The sequence below is a fragment of the Ornithorhynchus anatinus genome, chromosome 2 (genome assembly GCF_004115215.2).
Source record: "Ornithorhynchus anatinus isolate Pmale09 chromosome 2, mOrnAna1.pri.v4, whole genome shotgun sequence".
NCBI classification, from domain to species: domain Eukaryota; kingdom Metazoa; phylum Chordata; class Mammalia; order Monotremata; family Ornithorhynchidae; genus Ornithorhynchus; species Ornithorhynchus anatinus.
The window spans coordinates 127,728,094-127,750,316 of NC_041729.1; the positions used below are offsets into that span (position 1 = coordinate 127,728,094).

At 41.9% G+C, this 22,223-nt stretch overlaps 1 protein-coding gene across 1 annotated transcript in view; it reads right to left on the minus strand.

Annotated features, from left to right (window-relative positions):
• KLHL1 (kelch like family member 1) overlaps window positions 1-16,431 on the minus strand; it is a 267,920-nt gene extending 251,489 nt beyond the window's left edge. The window contains exon 1 of the mRNA XM_001505519.3: window positions 15,851-16,431. Within this exon, the coding sequence (XP_001505569.1) occupies window positions 15,851-16,422 (572 nt within the window). The 5' untranslated portion in view covers window positions 16,423-16,431. The remainder of the gene's footprint in view (window positions 1-15,850) is intronic.
• Between the last annotated feature and the right edge of the window lie 5,792 nt (window positions 16,432-22,223).

Genomic DNA, 22,223 nt, shown 5'->3' on the forward strand with positions numbered 1-22,223 from the left:
TTGAGTATATTTCAATTGTCAAATTTTAGCAATTATGAGAAGGGAAGGAGCTGAGTAGGGTGGGGATGGGGAGGAAGGAGAGAGGATGGGGAAAGGGGGTGGGGTTATGAGGAGGGGGGGGCTGGAATGGGTAGGGGACAAAGATGGGGAGGAGGGAGTTGAGGATTGGGAGGATAGGGGTGAGGACGAAGATGAAGAGGCAGGGATGGTGGGGAGGCGAGTGGTGAAACCAGCGGAGAAGGAATGAACAAGCCCACAGCTGTTCTCAGTGGCTTCTGATGGGAAGACACCATGGGCACTGCTGCACTAGGGACTGAAGCTTCTGGAGATTACAGGCAGTGGCTAAGACCACATGACAAGGGGTAGGAAGTCAGAGCCAGTCAGGAGGCAATAAGAGGGATGTGGCAAGGTCACAAGAAGTAACGTGGCTCAGTGGAAAGAGTCCGGGCTTAGGAGTCAGAGGTCATGGCTTCTAATTCCGGCTCTGCTGCAGGTCAGCTGTGTGACCTTGGGCAAGTCATTTAACATTTCTGTGCCTCAGTTACCTCATCTGTAAAATAGGGATGAAGACTGCGAGCCCTACGTGGAACAACCTGAATACCTTGTATCTACCCCAGCGCTTAGAACAGTGCTTGGCAAATAGTAAGCGCTTAACAAATACCAACATTATTATTATCAAGGTCAGTCCAGACCAGTTCATTCATTCATTCAATGAATATTGAGCGCTTACTGTGTGCTGAGCACTGTAGTAAGCACTTGGGAGAGTACAAAATGACAATATACATACATTTGCTGCCCACAATGAGCTTACAGTTTAGAGGGGGAGACAGACATTAATATAAATAAATGACAGAAATTTACACAAGCTCTGTGGGACAGTGAGAGGGGATGAATAAAGGGACTAAGTCAGGATGGTGCAGAAGGGAGTGTGAGACAAGGAAAGGAGGTCTTTGGGGATGAGCCCTAAGGCCCAGGCAATAACCCAGAAGCATTTTCCTGCCACTCTCTCCCTGAAGAAGTGACATTTGGCTTGTGTTAGGGCTACCCATGTGCCTAGTTTCAAAAATAACCCTAAAGGAGAGCTGTGGAGATGGCCAGTCAAGAGGTGGCTGAATTTGGGGTGCAGCAGGGATTAGGAAAATCCTCTAGGAACAAGGAGTCAAGGGTTGTGATGGGAGTGGAATTTTCTGTGTCATTTCTATTACCTCTGGGGCTTGGCTGTTGTCAAGTGGGTTGAAGAAAGGACATTAACTATTTGCACAAAAGCCTGTGGGTAAACATCCTCCACTGTACAGCCATTCACCACACAGACATATTTTTGAGGAACATAACCAACTGAATCAGTATGTCAGTTTATTTTTAGCCTGCCTTCCTATTCCTAGTCTGGAGCTACTGGTTGGAAAGTGAAAACTGATGAGACCCAAGAGCATCGTCTTCCAACTTTACTCACCTTATGGTGATCCACTCTGAGCCTGAAGCTGCTGGCAAGTGGGAGTATCTTGTTTTCATTTCTGGACTCATGACCCTAATTCAGAAAGGGAACAGACCTAGCAACTAATGGGAACAGGGTGTTCTTTGCATATCCCTTCCACAAATCCAAAGGTGCAAACGAATAAAGAAATCTTGGGTTGCATGTCTGATGCAGTTGCCAGGTTCAAGAGGTTTCCTGGTGTTACCCCAGAGTCAGAAAGAAGACCCTTTTTTTCCTATCTCATTAGCAGTTCTGGACTCAGAGTGGGCAGTAATTATTTTTAATCTGGATCTCCTTTCTGATTACTAAAAAATGCAAGGAAAAACTAGGAAAATAAAATCATTGTTTTTATAAAAGCCATTGGCAGTGAAATCCAGTGTAAACAAGAATCACAAAGTTGTGCAGTTAGACTTCCAATAGTGTATAGCTCTTGCAGTAGTAAGGAATGTGTATATTTTGATTTTATTTTTTCTGATATGGTTGGTGAATTTTACTTTTTCTGGTCATTTCATTTTACGGGGCCTATTTCAGATCAGTAAGTGGATTTAACTTGTTAGAGATTATCTATAAGAAATTTTGACCCTACTTTAAATACCCCCCATAAGTAAGAATGAACAGTTGGTCTCGTGCAATTATATTGAGTCACTGCAATTTAAAACTATCAGTCATTTCCAGCAACATGACAGAAGATTGTCCTATGCAAAATAATTTAAGAAAAATCTAGGTACCTATTTTTAAATGGACTGTGATCTAGACAGTCATTGAAAGAAATATAAATGAAAAGTTAGAGGCATTTTTATGATAGCAATAGAAATAAATACTTCCATCATGAATAAATGTCAGTGTTCTCTTTCTTGTGTTGGGCAAAGAGTAGGGCATCTTCAGCTCTGTTTTTTCAGGAAAGGTTGTGCAGAAGGTGGGATTTCAGAATATGTTGATATGGGGCCAGGAGGCAAGGGAGAATGGGGGGGTGGGAAAAGAGTTCCAAACAGAAAGTGAATTGCAAGAGTCTAGACTGAACTGAAGAAGGAATGACGGACAGGAATGCTAGGAAAGTTTCGGAAGTAAGCCAGAATCAGCTGCCATTTAGCAACAGGGCAAGTAGGAGTCCCGGGGAAGAGTGTTGTAGGGCAGTGGCAGGGGGCTTATTGAGATGGGACCTGGGTGGGGAGGGGCTGCACCTCCCAGTCCTGACCCCAACTCCTGCTGGGTGATATCTCCTGGTTCACCAGAGGTCCCAGCCCCTCCTCTCCCTTGACCTCAGGCAATGAGCTTAGCATCATCAATGGCTGGTTGCCAGTCCCTCCCTTAATAGACTTTTGTGGGCATTGTTCTGGATGGGGAAGCACTTGGTTTAGTAGATAGAGCAGGGGCCTGGGAGTCAGAAAGACATGGATTCTAATCCTGACTCTGCCACCTGTCTGCTGCATGACCTTGGGCAAGTTATTTAACTTCTCTGTGCTGCAGATACCTCATCTGTAAAATGGGGATGAAGATTGCAAGGCCCATATGGGACATGGACTGTGTCCCACCTGATTAGCTTTTATCTTCCCCAGTGGTTGGTACAGTGATTGGCACATAGTAAATACTTATCAAATACATCAAAAAAAGCTTTTATGATATATAACATTTTCATTCCCCTCTTAGACGTACACCTGAAGAGTTTCCAGTACTCTACCTGTTTTGACTATGGGAGGGAGAGTCAAGCAGAGGCATATCCTTTCCATTCCTAGCTTGGACAATGGCTAGCGAATGGAAGGCCATATGCTACAAGTCAAAACTCACCTGTGCTAGGCAGCAGCAGCATGGGAGAAAGTTGAGGGTGGAGACTCAAGTTTACTGTGCTGAAGGTAATCCACCTCTGTATTTTTACCATGAAAACTCTATGGATACACTACCAGAACGATTGTAGATGGAGGTGAGGCATTCTGGGATAGATGTGTCCGTGGCGTCGCATGGGTCAGAGATGACAGCATAAAACAACATTTTCATTAATTCCCAAATCACTAGTTGGATATGGAATCATATCCTCAAATTTTCATTTTAGACTAATATTCCTCTTTTGATGCATTTAAATGAATTAAACGAGACTAGTCTGTCAGAGGAACCTTCATTTTGAAGATAGAAAACAAATATGCCTTCTAGGCCAGACTATCTATATTTCAAGCCAAAATAAAAATGAATGACTTGCCATTTTTACTACAGAAGTATTTTGGTAGTTTCCAACAGTCAGGGGTAGTGGAGATCAAATTATATTTCTGTAGCAGTATAGTAATTGAGAGATATTTTGCTAAAATTTACTACGTTTATATTTTGATGGATAGCTAAAACAGTGATTTCCACTGATGACTTTGGATGTCGGTGAAATTTTCTGGAAGAAGATTGTTATTCATCTTCTTTCATTAATGCAAGTCTATTTTGTGAGCTTTGTAAAGAAAATTATCTTTTCTAGAGTTTTCTTATATAAAATTATTTTAATAAATTTTGAAATATCTTCAATTTCAAATTAGAGCTAAGAAATTTGTGTTATTTTGCAACTAAATACAAAAATAAAGAAGTGATTTTAGCTTAAACATTAAAAATTATATAAATCAGTGCTGCAAAAAAGTAGAAATTTGAGAAGGGATAAACGTAATAAGTACAAAAACTTGTAATATCAGTTATCATGTGTGTTATCATTTTTGTAAAAAAAATCATAAAGGAAAAGTATTGTTTAACTCATTTTTCATTTTTAGAAAAAAAGCAAAACATGACATTGACTTTGATGATATTGACCTGATTTTGAATCTGTAGTAATTAGGTGATACTTTTAATTATTTAATCATTTCTATGGCTTGGCCACTGTCTCTATTTTCCTCCTGAATACTAACTAAGAAGATCAAGGTAACTTGAATTCACCCGGTAGGCCTCAGTCTTTCTTTAGCTGCACAGGCCAGTTTACAACAGTGGAATTAAATAAGGGATACTTTCTCACCCATAGTTCTGAGGGGAAAGGTCAAAATGGACAAAGTTAACTTGGTAATAAAGTGACCAACCAGCTTTAGATGAGATCACAAAATCTGAGACTACAAGTAGCAGCTTGGCCTAATGGAAAGAGAACAGAACTGGAAATCAGGAAACATGGGTTGAAGTCCCTGCTCAACCACTTGATAGCTGTGCAACTTTGAGCAAGCCACTTATATTCCCTTTGTATCAGTATCTTCATCTCTAACACAGGGATTGAATTCCTGTTCTTCCTCTCCCTTACATTCTGAGCCCCATGTGGGACAGGGACAGTATCCAATCTGGTTATCTTGCATTTAACCCAGTGCTTAGTGGAGTGTTCAGCATGCAATAAGCTCTTAAATACAGAAAATTATTACTATTATTACTACCACCCAAAAATAGATTCGATTGGACTATTGGAAGTCCTACCTTTAGCCAGACAAAAACAGGTGCCTTGATAGTTTTTGAAGCAGCAGCAGTAGCAGCAATGGCACTAAATAAAATGGAGAAGTGACTGCCCAGCTTACTTCTTTTTTGAAGCCACCATTCATTCATTCGATCGTATTTATTGAGCGCTTACTGTGTACAGAGCACTCTACCACCACAGTAACCTGTGATGTTTCTGGTGAGGCTAGAAATGCATGAAAGGGACAACACCAGTAACAGCCACAGAGAACCCATGGCTACTATTGGCATAACCTGTAGCTACTGTACCATCTGATTCAGCTGCTGTTTTCCATGCTATTATGATAGAGGGAGTAGTGGATAGTTGTATGTATTTGCTGATGATGATAATAAATTATATTTCTTAAGCGCTTATTATCTACCAAGTGTTAATTTACTCACAAACAAAAACCAGTCAAAGGCAAAGAAAATAACAATTTTGTTCCTGAACATGATTATGTAACAAGACATTTTCCAGAAAATATATTTTGTACACATGGAACTAGATAGATATAGAGTCAGCATTTTAGCCCTGAGCAAATAAGAGAATTTTTGATGATGAACAGCTCATGGAAATTGGGGCTGTTTACTAATTTATTTACAAAGGTCACTGTCTTCTGGAAGAATCACCAAAGAAGGATCATCAAAATCTGACTGGAAGCACTAGTGAACATTTAATGACCCTGAAAGCATAGTTCAAAACTGAAGCCCCTACTATATGACTGAAAGTTGATCATCGAGGGAATATATGTTTGGACAGGGTTACTGAAACAGGGAGAAAAATTCAAACTTAGTATATAACAAACGCATAATAAATGTTTTAAGGTGTGTTAATCAACTAACAACTAGTGTAGGATGATATAGTGCTGCATTTTGAAGGAAGCAGTATCACAGATCCTAAGGACTCTGCATTATTAAGAATATTTGGAACTGCAGCTGGAGAAGGCTGGAAGTCTAAGCATGTAGGCTGCATGTGCATATTAACAAATACCAATCAGAAATAGAAGTAAATTTAGAAGTTTCCATCCAGTCTTCATGGAGTGCTTGAGAAAGAGATTGTTTTGGAAATCTACAACTAGAAGTGGCAAATGCATGTCTATCTGCAATTCACTTCACTTCAGGATCTCCAAATTGAAGAGAACTAAACACTTAATTTCACACTTATAGCTCGCATTAGATTTTAAAAGAACTGAATGCCCACAATCCAAAATCACATAAGATTAATGCTATGATGGAATAATGTATGAACAATCTCCTTGTGAGTACCTTGCCATAATTGTTCTCATCCAAGCATTTAGTAGAGTGCCTGGAACACAGTGCAGAAGCTTGATTGAAGGAGCTCACATTGACATACTTAGTGCTTTCTTCATGACAAATAAACTGGGAAAGAGGAAGGCCTACTGGAAAGAAGATGGACTGTGAGAGTTGGAGATTCTGAAAACCATCAACCATGCTTCCTTTGGCCAACTTGGGCAAGTCATTTCTCTTTTCTGGGCATCACCTTCTATCTTGGTAAAATGGAGATGATAAAATAATAATAATAATTGTGGTATTTGTTACGTGCTTATTTTGTGCCAAGCAGCACTGTTCTACTCACTGGGGTAGATAAAGGGTAATCAGGTTGTCCCACGTGGGGCTCACAGTCTTAATCCCCATTTTACAGATGAGGAAACTTAGGCCCAGTGAAGTTAAGTGACTTGTCCAAAGTCACACAGCAGATAAGTGGTGGAGTTGGGATTAGAACCCATGACCTTCTGATTCCCAGGCCCATGCTTTATCCGCTAAGCCATGCTGCTTCACATCATAGAAGTGTTGTGAGGATAACATCAGCTAATTAATGTAGAAGTACTTAGTAAAATATGTAAGTGCCCTAGGCATTCATGGTGTTCTTAAAACAGGTTTAGAATGTGTCATTAAACCAGGTCACCAAATGGGACTTGGAATGATGGGACTTTGAGGAAGCAGAGACTCAGAAGAAGAAATAAACAAAAACAGAAATATATTGAGGATTAGTAACTGATTCTAATTTTTTTTTAAAAAAACTATCTCATTTCTCAGTTCCTCAATTGATCTATCATATTTATCGAACACCTGCTCGTGGCTTTTTTTGGTAGTATTTGTTAGGAGTCATTTGTTACTATGTGCCAGGTACTGTACTGAATGCAGAGTAGATCAGGTTGGACACAGTCCATGTCCCACATGCATCTCCCAGCCTAAGCAGAAGGGAGAACAGGTATTGAAACCCTATTTTACAGGTGAAGAAACTGAGGCCCAGAGAAATTAGGTGCCTTACCCATTCATGCAACAGACAAATGGCAGAGCTGGGATTAGAACCTAGGTCTCCTTCCAGTCTTTTGTTCTTTCATCTAGACCACAATCCTTCTAGAAATGGCCAAAAGATAGTTTGGGCAATGGGTGATTTGGGGCATGAGAGAGATGAGAGTGTAAATGGGGAAGCAGAGGGTGGGATGATGGAGGTACCCAAGAATACAATGGACAAGTCTAAAACTGGATGGTGAAGCTGATAGCAAGTCACATGAGTAGATATCAGGTCACTTCATTGTCAGAGGAGCAAAGTGATAAAGACAGAGGAAAAAATGAGTAAACATTCCCATGATTGGGACACAATAGTTAGGGCTACCACTGAAGAGACATATAGACACCAGACTCTGAGATGTGATGTCTGTTGCATCAGGACCGCTGCTTAGCATACTAACATCATCATAGAAAAACACTTTACCAAAGTATGGTCTTCTTTCAGAGCCATTAAGGACCCATCCTAGATCTCTCTGAACACAGGCCCCACTCTGAGTCATGAAACTTCGCAGCAGGAGCAGAGGCGGCAGGGGCTGAATGCTGAAAATAGAACTGCTGTACATAAAGGTGTCTGATGCCACGTCTGTACCAAACAGGGGACAGACCAGCTGAAAACATCTAGAAATAATACTCTTATTTTAAATCTAAAAGTTTTACTTCTACCTCACATTTTTATCGGATGCTCAAGATGAGTTCTATTTTAGATTTCATAGATTCTAATTTATCGTGTTCTAAACCTACTTCATGTAAGTAGCATTTACTCTTTCAGGCTTCAGAATACTCAAGTAGAAATTGTCCAACTCAAGAAGTGGAGACTTGAATACAGTTCAGGACCACTGAGAATGGATTAAGTCCCCTCAAAGCCATATGAACCTAAATAAGTCCCCAAGAACTCGAGAGCTTTCCTGAACTCTCAGACTGAACTTCAGTTTATCCCACATTTATGCTTATGGACTAACTAGTGTTGTCTAAAATGAGGCAAAGCCGGAAAATACCGATAAATTGATTAATATATTTTTAAGAAGTAATTTTTTTTGCCATAATTGGCCAGTGCAACAGTGAAGATGCCTGCAAAGAACATTATTCTTCTTTATACACAGCTCTGTTTCTGAACCCTGGAGAAGTGCAAACATTCTGAGGCTCTGTCAGCACAAACAGCAAACTCACCACAATCCATCCATTGGTGTGAAGATTTAATTTATATGTGTAGCTCTTATACATACAAATGTGCTTGTATTCCTGAATGAGAAAACAGTTTTAGAACATTGTATGTTAGCTATCATTGGTAAGTGCACACAGTACAAAAGGGATACGTAGTTAACCAAAAGTCTCTTTTGTACCACTTAGCCAGATAAGATTCTACTGTCAGAATCTATCATGTTCATACTATGAAAGGTATATATTTGAAGCTGACATTCCTGATAATGTTTAATGCATTAGGCAACCTGGCTTATCATGTATCATTGAGACAGATTCTATGGATGCTCCATCCTTCTTTCTTATCTCTTCCTTTCATATCCCTTCCCTTCAACTTTTCTTTTCTAATCACACCTTGATTACTGCATTGAACCTCCCTGCTGACCTCCCTGTCTCCTGTCTCTCCCCACTCCAGTCCATACTTCACTCTGCTAGCTGGATCATTTATTCCACAAAATCCCTGAGTCCCTGTTTCCCCACTCTTCAAGAACCTCCAGTGATTGCCCAACAACCACCGAACTGAACAGAAACTCCATACCATCATCGTTAAAGCACTCAGTCACCTTGCCCCCTCCTAACTTACCTCACTGATTTTCTACTACATACCACCCAGCCCACACACTTCACCCTTCTAATGTCAATTTACTCACTGTACCTCAATCTCGTCTACCTCACTGCCAACCCCTCGTCCAAATCCTGCCTCTGGCCTGAAATGCCCCCTCTCTTCATATCTGACAGACAATCTTTCTCCCCACCTTCAAAATCTTATTCAAAGCATATCTCCCCCAAATCTACATCTCCTCCCCTGTTCTCTCTCCTCCCCTCCAGGCTCACATCTCCTCCTGCTTTCAGGACATCGCCACCTGGATGTCTGCCGCGACCTAAAATTCAACATGTCTAAGACTGAGCTCCTTATCTTCCCTGCCAAACCCTGTCCTCTCCCTGACTTCCCTGTCACTGTGGACGGCGGAACCATCCCTCCTGTCTCACAAGTCCACAACCTTGGTGTCATCCTTAACTACACTCTCTCATTCACCCCACATACCCAATCCGTCACCAAAACCTGCCAGTCTCACCACAACATTGCCAAGATTCGCCCTTTCCTCGCCATCCAAACCAATACCTTGTTGGTAAAATCTGTCATCATATCCCGACTGGATTACTGCATCAGCATCCTCTCTGATCTCCTCACCTCCTGTCTCTCCCCGCTTCAGTCTACTGCCTGGATTATTGTTCTACAGAAACACTTTGGGCATGTCACCCGCTTCCTCACAAATCTCCAGTGGTTGTCAGTCAACCTTTGCATGAAGCAAAAACTCCTCACTACTGGCTTCAAAGCTCTCCATCCCCATGCCCTCTCCTACCTCACCTCCTTTCTCTCCTATAGCCCAGCCTGCAGACTCTGCTCCTCTGTCGCTATCCTCCTCACTGGGCCTCGTTCTCTCCTGTCCTGCCATCGACCCCTGGCCCACATCCTACCTCTGCCCTTCCTCCTCACATCAGCCAAACTAGCACACTTCTCCCCTTCAAAGCTCTACTGAGAGCTCACCTCCTCCAGGAAGCCTTCCCAGACTGAGCCCCCCTTTTCCTCTGCTCCTCCTCCCCTCCCCATCACCCTGACTCCCTCCCTTTGCTCTACCCTTTTCCCCTCATCACAGCACTTGTGTATATTTGTACATATTTATCATTCTATTTATTTTATTAATGATGTGTATATATCTATAATTCTATTTATCTAATTTGATGCTATTGATGCCTGTCTGTTTGTTTTGTTTTGTTTTCTGTCTCCCCCTTCTAGTCTGTGAGCCCACTGTTTCATAGGAATTGTTTCTATCTCTTACCCAATTGTACTTTCCAAGCACTTAGTACAGTGCTCTGCACACAGTTAAGTGCTCAATAAATATGAATAAATGTCTTCCTTCACTAAGCCCTCACTTCCTCTTCTCCCACTCCCTTCTGTTTTACCCTTGCTTTAGGATATGCACCCATTTTTCATTCCCCACCCTCAGCCAACAGCACTTTTGTACATATCTGTAATTTATTTCATTCTCATTAATATCCGTATCCCCCATAGACTTTAAGCTCATTATGGGCAGGGAACACATCTACCAATACTGTCATACTTAACTCTCCCAAGCATTTAGTACAACACTCTGCACAAAGTAAGAGATCAATAAATGGGATTGATGGATTGATCCTGTCTTCTAGATGGTCTTTTTCTTCTCTGCTTTTCTCCTTCAGTCTCTCTTCCCTCTCATCACACATCTTTTACTCCTCCAGTTTTTCTACCTTTCACTCCTATAGTTGTATCATTTCTCTCCTTCCTAAGTGCTCCATGACCTTCAGCTCCACCCAGATTCTCTCACCACTCATGTCCCATTCCTTCCACTCTGCTTTTCCCAGATCCCTGACTTACCTTCCTCCAAAGCCTGTCCACTGTTGCACATCTACTATCTGCCAGGCTCCACTCCTTAATTTTTTCATTCCACACCTCCTCTCAAGTGAACCTCATCTGCTCACACAGACCTGACCTCTCATCTAAACTACATTTACACATCCCACTTTGCCTCCAGATATTCTCACTCAGATATTCCACCATTCTTCAAATTTAACATGTCTAAAGCTGAACTGGGTTTTTTTTTTCCTCTAAAATTCACTCCTCCTCCTAATTTTTCCATCTTGGTCAATACATCATCCTTCTTGCCCAATATGGCACCACTGAGGTATTATTCACAGCTCTTCTTGTCAACTCTCACATTCAATCTTTTACTAAATACTCCCAGTTTTTCTACACAGTATTACCCAGATCTGTCGATTTCTATCCACAAAACCCCCTACCACCTTGGTACAAAATATTGCCCTATCGCAGCTAGGCTATTTTATCAACTTCCTCACAGGTGTCCCTTGCCTTCCCATCTTTCTTCAATCTATATCATATGTTTTCACACAGATCATATTCTTGAAGCACCATTCATTGTTCATCCCCTTCTCTTCAAAACCCTACGACGAATTCTCATTTCCTTCCACATCAAGGAAAATCTCACATTCAGTTTCAACCCTCTCAACCAGCTCTACTTATCTTACATACCAGATCTTCTCTCCTCTAAAGCTTACCTAACCACAGCTTATTCTTTACCCTCCACCCTCCAGCCCTCTGTATACAACTATTCCTATGCTCTGGACCTCTCTTCCGCTTATGGTACAAGAGAATGCAATTCTTCCACCTTAAAATGCCTCTTACAAATCTCTTCTCCTTCAAGAAGCAGTGTGGCCTTGTGGTTAGATAAAGGATCTGGGAGTCAGAAAGATCTCAGTTCTACTCCCAGCTCTGCCACTTGTCTGCTGTGTGACCCTGGGCAAGTCTCTTAACTTCTCTGTGCCTCAGTTACCTCCTCTGTAAAATGGGTGTTAAGACTATGACCCCATGTGGGACATGGACTGCCCTACCTGATTAGCTTGTATATGCTCCAGTGCTTAGTACAGTGCCTGGCCCACAGTAATCACTTAACTAACACCTTAAAAATTCCTGCATTAACTCCCAAACCTCCTGAGTCATGTCAACCCACCAGACACTTCTAGCATTAGCAAATATATTTATAACCTTCCTCAGCATTTGTGTAGATATGCATAACACTGAAAAATAAATTATTTATTCCAATTACCCTATAAGTAGCCATTTTTATGACTGTCCCTGCATTAGAGTTCATGTTTCATGTAAGCAGGAAATTTGTTTCAAGCTTCCATTACCATATTTACACCCAGTGGGTGCTTATTCATACCAGCTACTACTTTAGAGCATCTCCTTAGAAGACACATCACACACCTCACACATCCATCACACATCTTCCAAGGCCTTTTCACACACCTTAACCTTGTTTATCTTATTGGCCCCTCCATGCCATCCTCTCCTCTCTACCATTAGAAGCATGTCCTTCAGATCTATGGAGAAGGTTTGCAAAAGACTGAAAGAATGACCCAGGGCTAGGTCCAGGGATGTCCAGTCCATTGCAGTTATCTAAAGAAATCATTTTGGCAAAAGAGGATCAAGTTAATACTTCTCAGATTTCTGTGAGTTGCCCGAGTATGGATAATGATTAATTACTAAATTTAGTATGGTAATATCTATCAATCACAGAACCAAAACTCTATGAAAAGAACATCCACAATTCAACAAAATCAATCACCCCAAAATATGTTACTAGTGAGAAACTAAGATGCATCATGCCTATGTAAATACCAATCTTCAAATAAAATGAAGACTGCAGTGGAAAATTTTCCAGTTATGATCCAGAATTTCTTATAGCATTTACATCAATCAAGAATCAATCAATCAATCACTGGTGTTTATTGTGCACTTACTGTGTGCAGACCATTCTACCAGGCAGTTGGAAGAGTGAATAAAGCAAAGATGGTAGATATGTTCTTTTCCCACTATGAGTTTACAGTCTAAAGGACCATAGAAGCAGTAATAATGAATGTGTTTTGTGGAATATTTTTGCTTCCAGAAAATGTGCTAAACTAGATTAGCAAAGTTTACATGTCTGTATTTTTCAGGTGGTAGGATTACACTTTTATCATTAAAAAGAACTTTGTGATTCCACTGTTTTTTCATTCAAATTTAATTTAATCACTTTCTTAATTAAAGGATCTAAATTTTTTGTTTCAATTTTCTCCATTTGAAACTAACACACTTGCATTTTAAAATCCTCTCACGCAACATATAGCTCATTAATTTAACATTCAATAGTTGAGAGTTTAATTACTGTGAATTGAACATTATTCATTTTTTCCAACCATTAAAAGTCTATTTCAAGTAGTCCAGATGAAGAAGCACAAATCAGGAATGAAGGGCCTCCATTCTAATCCCCAGTTTTGCTACAGCCTGCTGTGAAACCTAGGGTAAGTCACTTACCATCCTTGGGTCTCAGTTTCTTCATCCGCAGACCGAGGTTAACAGGGATATTATCCAATCCTATAACTTTACATCTACTCCCAGACATGATGAATGTAATAATAACAATAATGATAATATTATTATATTATTATTAGATCTACTATGAAAGCCCTACTAACTTGAAACAGTTTTCTATCAGTTCAGTTTTTCCAAGGGTTTTGAGTCAAGAAAGCCTGCAAATAGCTAAATTAATGAGCAGTAAAATTTAACTCAGTGTGTCTTATTTTGAACTATGTGAGCTCTTGTAATGGAATACTAAATTTCTGGGTGGTTTGCTAATTCCCAAGCAAGCTTCCAGGTTTGTTTCTCTTTGGGGCAGGGGGGAAGAGAGGAAGGAAATGTAGAATAATAGAAGCCAAATGAAAATTTCCTAAAAGTAAAATATGATGTGATACCAAGGCAGAAACATATGCAGTACGTCAAACTTGGATACCTGCACTTCTATTACTTTAATTTTTGCAATTAATCACTAACTGATAATTCAGAGCACTGTATTTACTAAATAAGTGAGTAAATTAAGATTTTTGAATTTGTGCTGAGCAGTATGATTTTACACGGCAATCTATGAAAAGCCTCCTCATAGATTGAAACCGTGAGGAAAGTGTAGGAAAAAGAGGTCAATTGTCTGGAAACCAATTTTTATCCAACGTAGAATTCCATTTAACCTAATTATTTTCCATGAAGCTTGTTTCTGATTTCCCTGGAGTCTGACACCAAAGGATAAAACTTTCAGCACGCATTTTAGATAGATTGTAATTCTTCACCAAACACAATAAAGTAACTTGTTCATAGGTTAGCATCGTGTTCTCAGTCTATCAATTACCCTTAAAACAAATATTTACTTGAACTTTTAAAAGAAACAGAAATGAAAACTTTTAAAAATAGTTAGTATTTATGCTGAGGGCTTTTAAGGTAAAATTACCATTGTGCTTAGCAATGAAATCAATATTGCATTTTCCTGCACTTGCCCCATATTCTCACTCTAAGAGTAAGCGCAACTTAAAAGGGAATAATCATGCATTTTACATAGTGCCAATAAAAGGGGTTATGGAATATCTTCTAGACTGCGAGCCCACTATTGGGTAGGGATTGTCTCTATCTGTTGCCGACATGTACTTTCCAAGCACTTAGTACCATGCTCTGTACACAGTAAGCGCTCAGTGAATATGATTGAATGAATGAATATCATGCAATTAGCGTATGTCAGTTTTCTTAAACATTGAAATGTCACAAGTCAGGTGGTCTATTCTTTAACCCCCATTCATCCAGCTAAGAGCAGCCTGGCAAAATATGAGCGTCTTCCAACTTAAATTTCGGTAACCAATTGGCCGTCCTAACTACTAAACGTATTTAGATTCAGCACTTTGAAGCAATTTTATTGTCACCTAGGAGAGGAATACTAGGATTAATTCTAAATGGGATTGAGAATTATGTGGGCAAAGATGCCAAATGATTGGATTTTTAGGATAAAAAAAGTTCTCACTCAAATAGGATGCTGGATATAACTGTGACACCATCATAGACCGATGTCAGCTCCACAGACAGTTTTTATCTGCGGAACAGTCGGTGGACAACAAAGCCCTAACATGATTTCTCCAAATCTATTTCCTCTCCCTCCCTTTGAGTACCCACACCTCTCATCCTGAGCGCTTTGCAGGCCAGTACCTTTGAAGAACTTCTAAAGGATCACTCTCTCTGTTTCATTACCCGTTGCCTCAATCGGTCACTCATAAAATCTTGGGGGGAGTGATATTCTGCCACTGATATTTCACCACCTAATTCGGTCATCTGCTCTCATCGGTGACTCGATACATTCTGGTGACTGACATATTAGTTTTAGGGAGCGAAGCCGAGCTCACTACCCACTGCAGATACTGGTGACCTGGTAAGAAGATGCACTCGTTATTGGGCAGGGTTTGTCTCTTATCTGTTGCTGAATTGTACACTCCAAGCGCTCGGTACAGTGCTCGGCACACAGTAAGCGCTCGGTAAATACTATTAAATGAATGAATACTCAGACTAAAGACAGTGTTCCAATGGGTCAAGACGGGCAACTGTCATTTGCCCGAGGCTCTGTCCTACAGTAGCAGAAGGCTGGATCCCCCGAGACCCCCTGCCCCGCACGGAAAAAAAGAAAAATTGCTCGAGTTGTGATCAATTTAAGTTGAATTTGTAAACTCTGAAACCGTGGCCCCCCCAACTCTTCGAACACGGGTCTTGTCCTACGACTTTTCATTCACTCAACGTCATGATCGAGCCCGGAGTGCGTGCGGAGCACTGTGCTAAGCGCTTGGAATGTAGAAGTCGGCAAGAGAGAGAGAGAGAGAGAGAGACCGGTCCCTTTTTTCCCCAACCTTTTTCCCGGAGGCCAAGGAACGGCGGGCAGCGTGCCGGCCTTGGAAGGGACAACTTGCAAAGCGGTGGTCTAGACCCTCTCGGGAGCGGGGAGGGCAGAGTGTGAGCGCTCCGAGGGAGGACCGTACCTGCGTCCACACCCTTCACCTGTTGCCCGGCCGGGGTCGGCCGGCTCCACTTTCACCTCCTGCAGGACCAGGGCCTGGGGAGGCTGGACGGACAGGTCGGTGCCCGCAGACACCAGCTGCTCCTCCCGGTCCAGGGTCTCCACGTAGAAGATGGTCCTGGGGGGCGGCGGGGGCTGGCCCTGGCCCTGGCCCGGGGTGCCATCGAGGGGGCTGCAGGAGGAGGAGGAGGAAGAGGAAGCCGGGGAGGAGGAGGAGGCGGCCGAGGGCTTTTTCCAGAAGACCCCCCTGCCTCCGTCCTGGCTGCCCCGCTCCTGGCTCTTGAGCAGGCGACTCTGGCTGGGCCCCCAGTGCTCGAAGCCGGCTCCTCCGTCCCGCTGCAGCTGCTGCAGCTGGGGCTGCTGGGGCTGCTGGGGCTGCAGAGGGTGCAGGCAGCCTCCCCCCGCCGGGCCGCCCGGGGAGGACGAGCAGGCGGCGCAGGGCGAGGACGGCGACGAGGAAGGGTGGCTGAAGAGTTTCCAGCGGAGCCGCAGGATGTGCTTCACATCGAAGTCTTTCCTGGCCGAGCCCGACATGCTGTCGGAGGGGACGGCTCCGGGCCGGGGCCGGGGCCGGGGCCGGGGCCGGGGCCGGGGTCGAGGTCCAGGTCGCGGGGAGCTCGGCAGCACCGGGGCGCGGAGGTCGGAGACACCCGGGAAAGGAGATGCGCTCCGAGAGGCCAGCGGCAGAGGGAAGGAAATGTGCGCTCGCTCCCGCGCTCTCGCTCTCTTCTCCCTTCTCCCTCCCCCTCTCCCTCTCTTTCGTTCCCTTTAGCTCCCTCTCTCCCCCCTTCCTGCTCTCTCTCCCTCCCTATCTCTCACTCTCTCTCCCCCCTCCCTCTCTGTCTCTCTATCCCTCGCTCTCCCTCTCTCTCCCCCATCCCTCTCCCTCTCTCTCTTTCTCTCTCCCCCTCTCTGTCTTTCTGTCCCCCCGTTCCCTCTCTTTCTATCCCTCTCTCTCCCTGTCTCTCTCCCTCTTTCTCTCTCCCTCCCCCTCCCTCTCCCCCGTTCCCTCTCTCTCTCTCCCTCCCTTTCTTTCTCTCTCCCTCTGTCCCTCTCTCTCCTTGTCTCTCTCCCGTCTCTGTCTCTCTCTCTCCTCCTCTCTTTCTCTCTCCCCCACGTTCCCTCTCTCCCCCCTCTCTGTTCCTCTCTCTCCTTGTTTCAGTCTCTCTCCCCGACTCTGTCTCTCTACCTCTCTTTCTCTCTCCCCTTCCCTCTCCTCTCCCGTTTCCTCTCTTTCAGGTTCCCTCTCTTTCTCTCTCTCCCCCCTCTCTCTCCTTCTCTCTCTCTGTCTCTCTATCCCTCTTTCACCCTCTCTCTCTCTTTCCCTCTCTCTCTCTGTCCTTCTCTCTCTCTGTCTCTGTCTCTCTCCCTCTCTTTCTCCCTCTCTTTCTCCCCCTCCCTCTTCTCCCCCGTTTCTTCTCTCTCTGGTGCTCTCTCTCTCGTTCCCTTGCTCTCTCTCTCGCCCACACTCACACAGACACACAGAGACACTCACAGACACACACAGGTCTTGGAAACCGTACTAGGCCACGAGGACAGAATGGCAGATGGACAAGGGTTTCAGTGGAAAGGGAGAGCCTAGGGGGGCAAAAGTAGGCGACACCGCCCCAGCCACCCAGCGCATCCCCCAGACCTCGTCCCTGCGAAACGGGTGGACTCCTGACAATAAAAGGACGCCGGACAGCTCCCCAAACCAGAGGTTTTCTCCGTAAGGGCTTTATCGGTGGCGCTGGCTTCAGTGCGCTAGAGTCGATGAGTTTCCCAACTCAGCCAAGGATGGCCTTGCTCTCCATTCCTGGAAAGCCGGTCTCGGCGATCTCCATAGGAACCCCGGGATCTAATATTAAACAACAGGTCTATTGCCGTTCTGTGAGTCTATCTTAGATCACTAAGCCGAAGTCAGCATCGGAAGTCAACCCGGCATAAATTCGGGCCATTTAATAGCGTGGGAAATTCAGGAAGCAGCCTAATTTTCAGAGGGGGTGGGAGGGAATCACTAGAATGCATTTTAAATATTGATTTACGCTACACCAGCTGGACTGTAACGTCCCCCGTGCCTTGATTTTTCTCTCTGTATATAGTAATAAAAAAAAAAAAAGCCTTTTAAAAGAAATCACTGTGATGGGTTATGTTTATCCAAGAGCTGAATCCAGTGAGTATTTTCCATTTGGGAACAAGTTTGAAGAGGAAGTTATATCACACAGGGATGGGACACACACACACATACACACACACACACATACAGAGCCTCCCCAGACCCAAAAAATTTACATTACAAAAATCGCATTGAAAATTCCAGGTAGATTTTATATATTTCTACTTCAGTGATGTTTGGTGGATTCTCTTAATCCTTCAACATTTTGGAAAGATATCAAAGATGAAAAATGTCGATAATGATTTTATTTTAAACTAAAGAGCACGAGAGAACCGTGGTGAAATCTCATTGCAGCTAGTTTATATCTCCTTGCTATTTTGTAAAAGCTAACTATAAACCATCATCAAAATACTCCCCCACACACTAATAAATAATGGTAATTGAAGTGATTCAAGGTAGTTCAGTATGGGAAATACAATTTTTTATCACAATGACCCAAAGTAGATTGTTGAAAGAGCGGAAAACCTCTTTCTTTTGGCTTCATTCAATTATATCCAAATTTTGTTTAAAATTGAAAAATTCAGTTTCTCCTGAAATAATAATAATAATGGTGGTGGTATTTATTAAGCGCTTACTATGTGCAAAGCACTGTTCTATGCGCTGGGGGATACAAGGTGATCAGGTTGTCCCAAGTGGGGCTTACAATTTTAATCCCATTTTACAGATGAGGTAATTGAGGCACAGAGAAGTGAAATGACTTGCCCAAAGTCACACAGCTGGCAAGTGGCAGAGCTGGGATTAGAACCCATGACCCCTGACTCCCAAACCCGGGCTCCTTCCACTGAGCCATGCTATTCCTGAGCAGTTTGAACTCAGTCAATCAGTAGCAGTGGCTTGAAAAAAAGTGGGTGCTCTTGTCAACGCTAATCTGTTTATGAGATCACACAATAATTTCACTGTCAAATTATCTGTACAAAAAGTTGAAGATAGTGTGAAGCTTAAACTTCAGGATACAGTTTATACATGTTACACATCTACATTACAGTCAAACCATTTGTATATATTGTGGTTTTTAATCCCTGTGTAAATAATACAGGTCTATTTTGGGATCTTCAGAACACAGTAAGCACTTCACATGACTTTCTAATAAAATTATCCCTGGGTTAGTGCTTCAGGTACTATTCTATTTTCAGGGAACAAATTGATTTTCTATTTCAATTAACCATATTGGGATTTACCCATCCTTGCTCTGGGTGTTATTCAATAGTATTTATTGAGCGCTTACTATATGCAGAGCACTGTACTAAGCACATGGAATGTACAATTTGACAACAGAGACAATCCCTGCCCAATGACGGGCTCACATCCAGCTAACCCTCCTTATACGCATTTTTTGCTTCTTATCCTGAACTCAGGACATCACTACTTACCTGTCCCACTGACACCTCAAACTGAACTCTCTCCCTTCCCAACCAAACACCCTCCTTCCTGCAACTTTCCCATGATACTCAACTACACTATCATGCTCCTCATCTTTCAACATTTAATCACTCTTGAGTTTCCCTGTACTTCCAACTTCCATATTGTCTTGAGTCAATCTTGCAGGTCCTTTCTGCACAGGATTCCTAGGATTTGCCTCTTTCTTGCCATCCATATGGCCACTACATGGGTCGAGGCAGTTGTCATATACTACCTGGTCTAGTGCATCTGACTCCTTGCTGATGTCTCAGTCTTGCCTCTTCAGTCCATAGATGACTCTGAAGCTTGAGTCCTTTTCTAAAGCATGGTTGCCCAAACATCTAAGCATTGAGCAGAAATTCCTCTAGCCTGACTTTAAAGAATTCAATCAGCGATCTTCTCCCTAAGCTTCTTTCACAGGCTTCTGACTACAACCAAGCCCACACACTTTGATCCTCTAATATCATCCTATTTTATGTGTCTCATTCTGGAAAAAGCATGGGCTTGGGAGTCAGAGGTCATGGGTTCTCATCCCAGCTCTGTTGCTTGTCAGCTGTGTGATCTTTGGCCAGTCACTTACCTTCTCTGTGCCTCAGTTATCTTATCTATAAAATGGGGATTAAGACCCTGAGCCCCACGTGGGGCAACCTTATTACCTTGTATCTACCCCAGTGCTTAGAAAAATGCTTGGCACGTAGTACGCGTTTAACAAATACCATCATTACTATCATTATTATTATTATTCCTCTCTCTTTCCCCTTGTTCACTCTCACTTCACACTTGATAGACACGACTCTCCCCATCTTCAAAGCCCTACTAAAATCACTAAAATCATCCATGAAAACTTCACTGAATAATCTCTCATCTACCCATCTTTTTTTCCCTATCTGCTGTGTCACTTCTGACCTCCAGTCCATGTGCCCTAAGTACACAGATAGTCACACACTGCTCATCCCCTAAGTACTTATGTACATATCTTTATCCTCAGTTACTTCCCCTACCTGAAATTTATTTGGGTGCCTGTCCCCTACCCACTGGAATACAAGTTCCTTGAGGGTAAGGATCAGATTCATTTATTCTATTGTACTCGCCCATGCATTTAGTATCGTGTTCTGCACTATTAAGCCCTTAATTAATGCCATGATTGTTGCTTGAACTCCAAGGATAATAACTACTACTTCTTCTTGAACTTCATCTAACTAGATTTATATAAAATGCCAGCAGAAACCTTTAGGTTGAAAAAATTGTTTGAAGCAAAATTTTTAAATCTGATTCTTTGTTGTAATATCAACAGATTCTTCTGGTTCTGCAACTCAATTTCTTATGTTGGATTATATAAATTTCCTTGAATTATCACACATTTCAGTTAAAAAATACCACATTAAAAGTATATAATTATTATTTGGCGACATTCCTGTTTGGACTGCCATGCATCAGGAACTGCGTAAAATATTTTTTGATGTCACGTATGGAAGGCATACCTAAAATACCTTATGCTATGAACTGCTCTTTTTTTTTTTTTTAGGAAAGGGTTGCATTCATATTGTTTTCTTGTTTCTAGAATTGAGTTGAAATAAAAATCAGGGAGCCTAAGGCAATAGCTAGTCTCTAGTCTTAAAGTGGAATTTTTCACTGTGCTCCGTCCTTTGTATTTTGAGAGAATAAAAATGAAAAATCAACACCATGAATTTAGTAAGCAATTTCAACTGTACTATTTTAGTAACATAATCAATTGATTAAAAATACAGTAATCATGTAAACAAAATAATAATATCTCAGGTTGGAAAGAAAGCAAAGAAATGTAGTAAATTCTCCCAACATTTAATGACTAAGGAATATCTTATATGGCTGTCTATTGGATATATTAAAAAAAAAAAAGCTTCAGGTGAAGGTTAGACCCTATTTCACTTTAAAATATATAATGAATCCAGTGGATGTTAAATATAAATTAGTAATGCTTAGAAATTTTTTGTTTACATTATTCTATTTATGATATATTTAGAACATTTTCCACCAATTTCAAAATCAAACCCACTAATAATTGACAATATTAGGATGAGTAACAATATTTAGTGCCTCCTGAATATAGAGCACTACGCTAGGTTCTTGGGGAAGTAAAATGAAGTTATCATTCTATCTTGGAGAAGTGTACAATCATATGGGGGATGGAATAGTCATAAATTGATTAATTGACCATAATTCATAAAATTAGAGAGTATAAATCAATAACAGACCCAAGGGACTAAGGACATAATAAAAAAGCAGAAAAATTCATGTGGTTGAATGATAGGAAAAGTGGAATGAATCAGGGAATGTTTCCAGAAAGGATGGGTTCACAGGGTTGTTATGACTACTGGGAGGACTTGAATTGGTAAACTAAAGCTTGGGGAGAAGGTTCAAGAATAGAGAAAGGTGTGATAAATGGGTAGGATGGAATTTGTTCAAGGGTTTTTGTCTTTTAGATGAGAAGGTATGGAAACCATAGAAGGTTTTCATCGAGGGACAACACACTGATAATATGATCAGATATGCTTCCCCATAAAAGTAATGTGTTACTTTTTTCTAATTGGTAATAGGACAGGCTGTTATAATGCACAAGGGTAACCTTGTTTTAAAACAAACAAACAAACATTATTTAGCTTGGACTCCATTCACCCCACTCAATAGCATTGATTAAGTATTTATTCTGGACAGAACACTGTATAAATGCTGCAGAGATGACAATAACTTTAACAGACATAATCCCTACCCTCAAAAAGCTCACCATCTATTGGGGGAGACC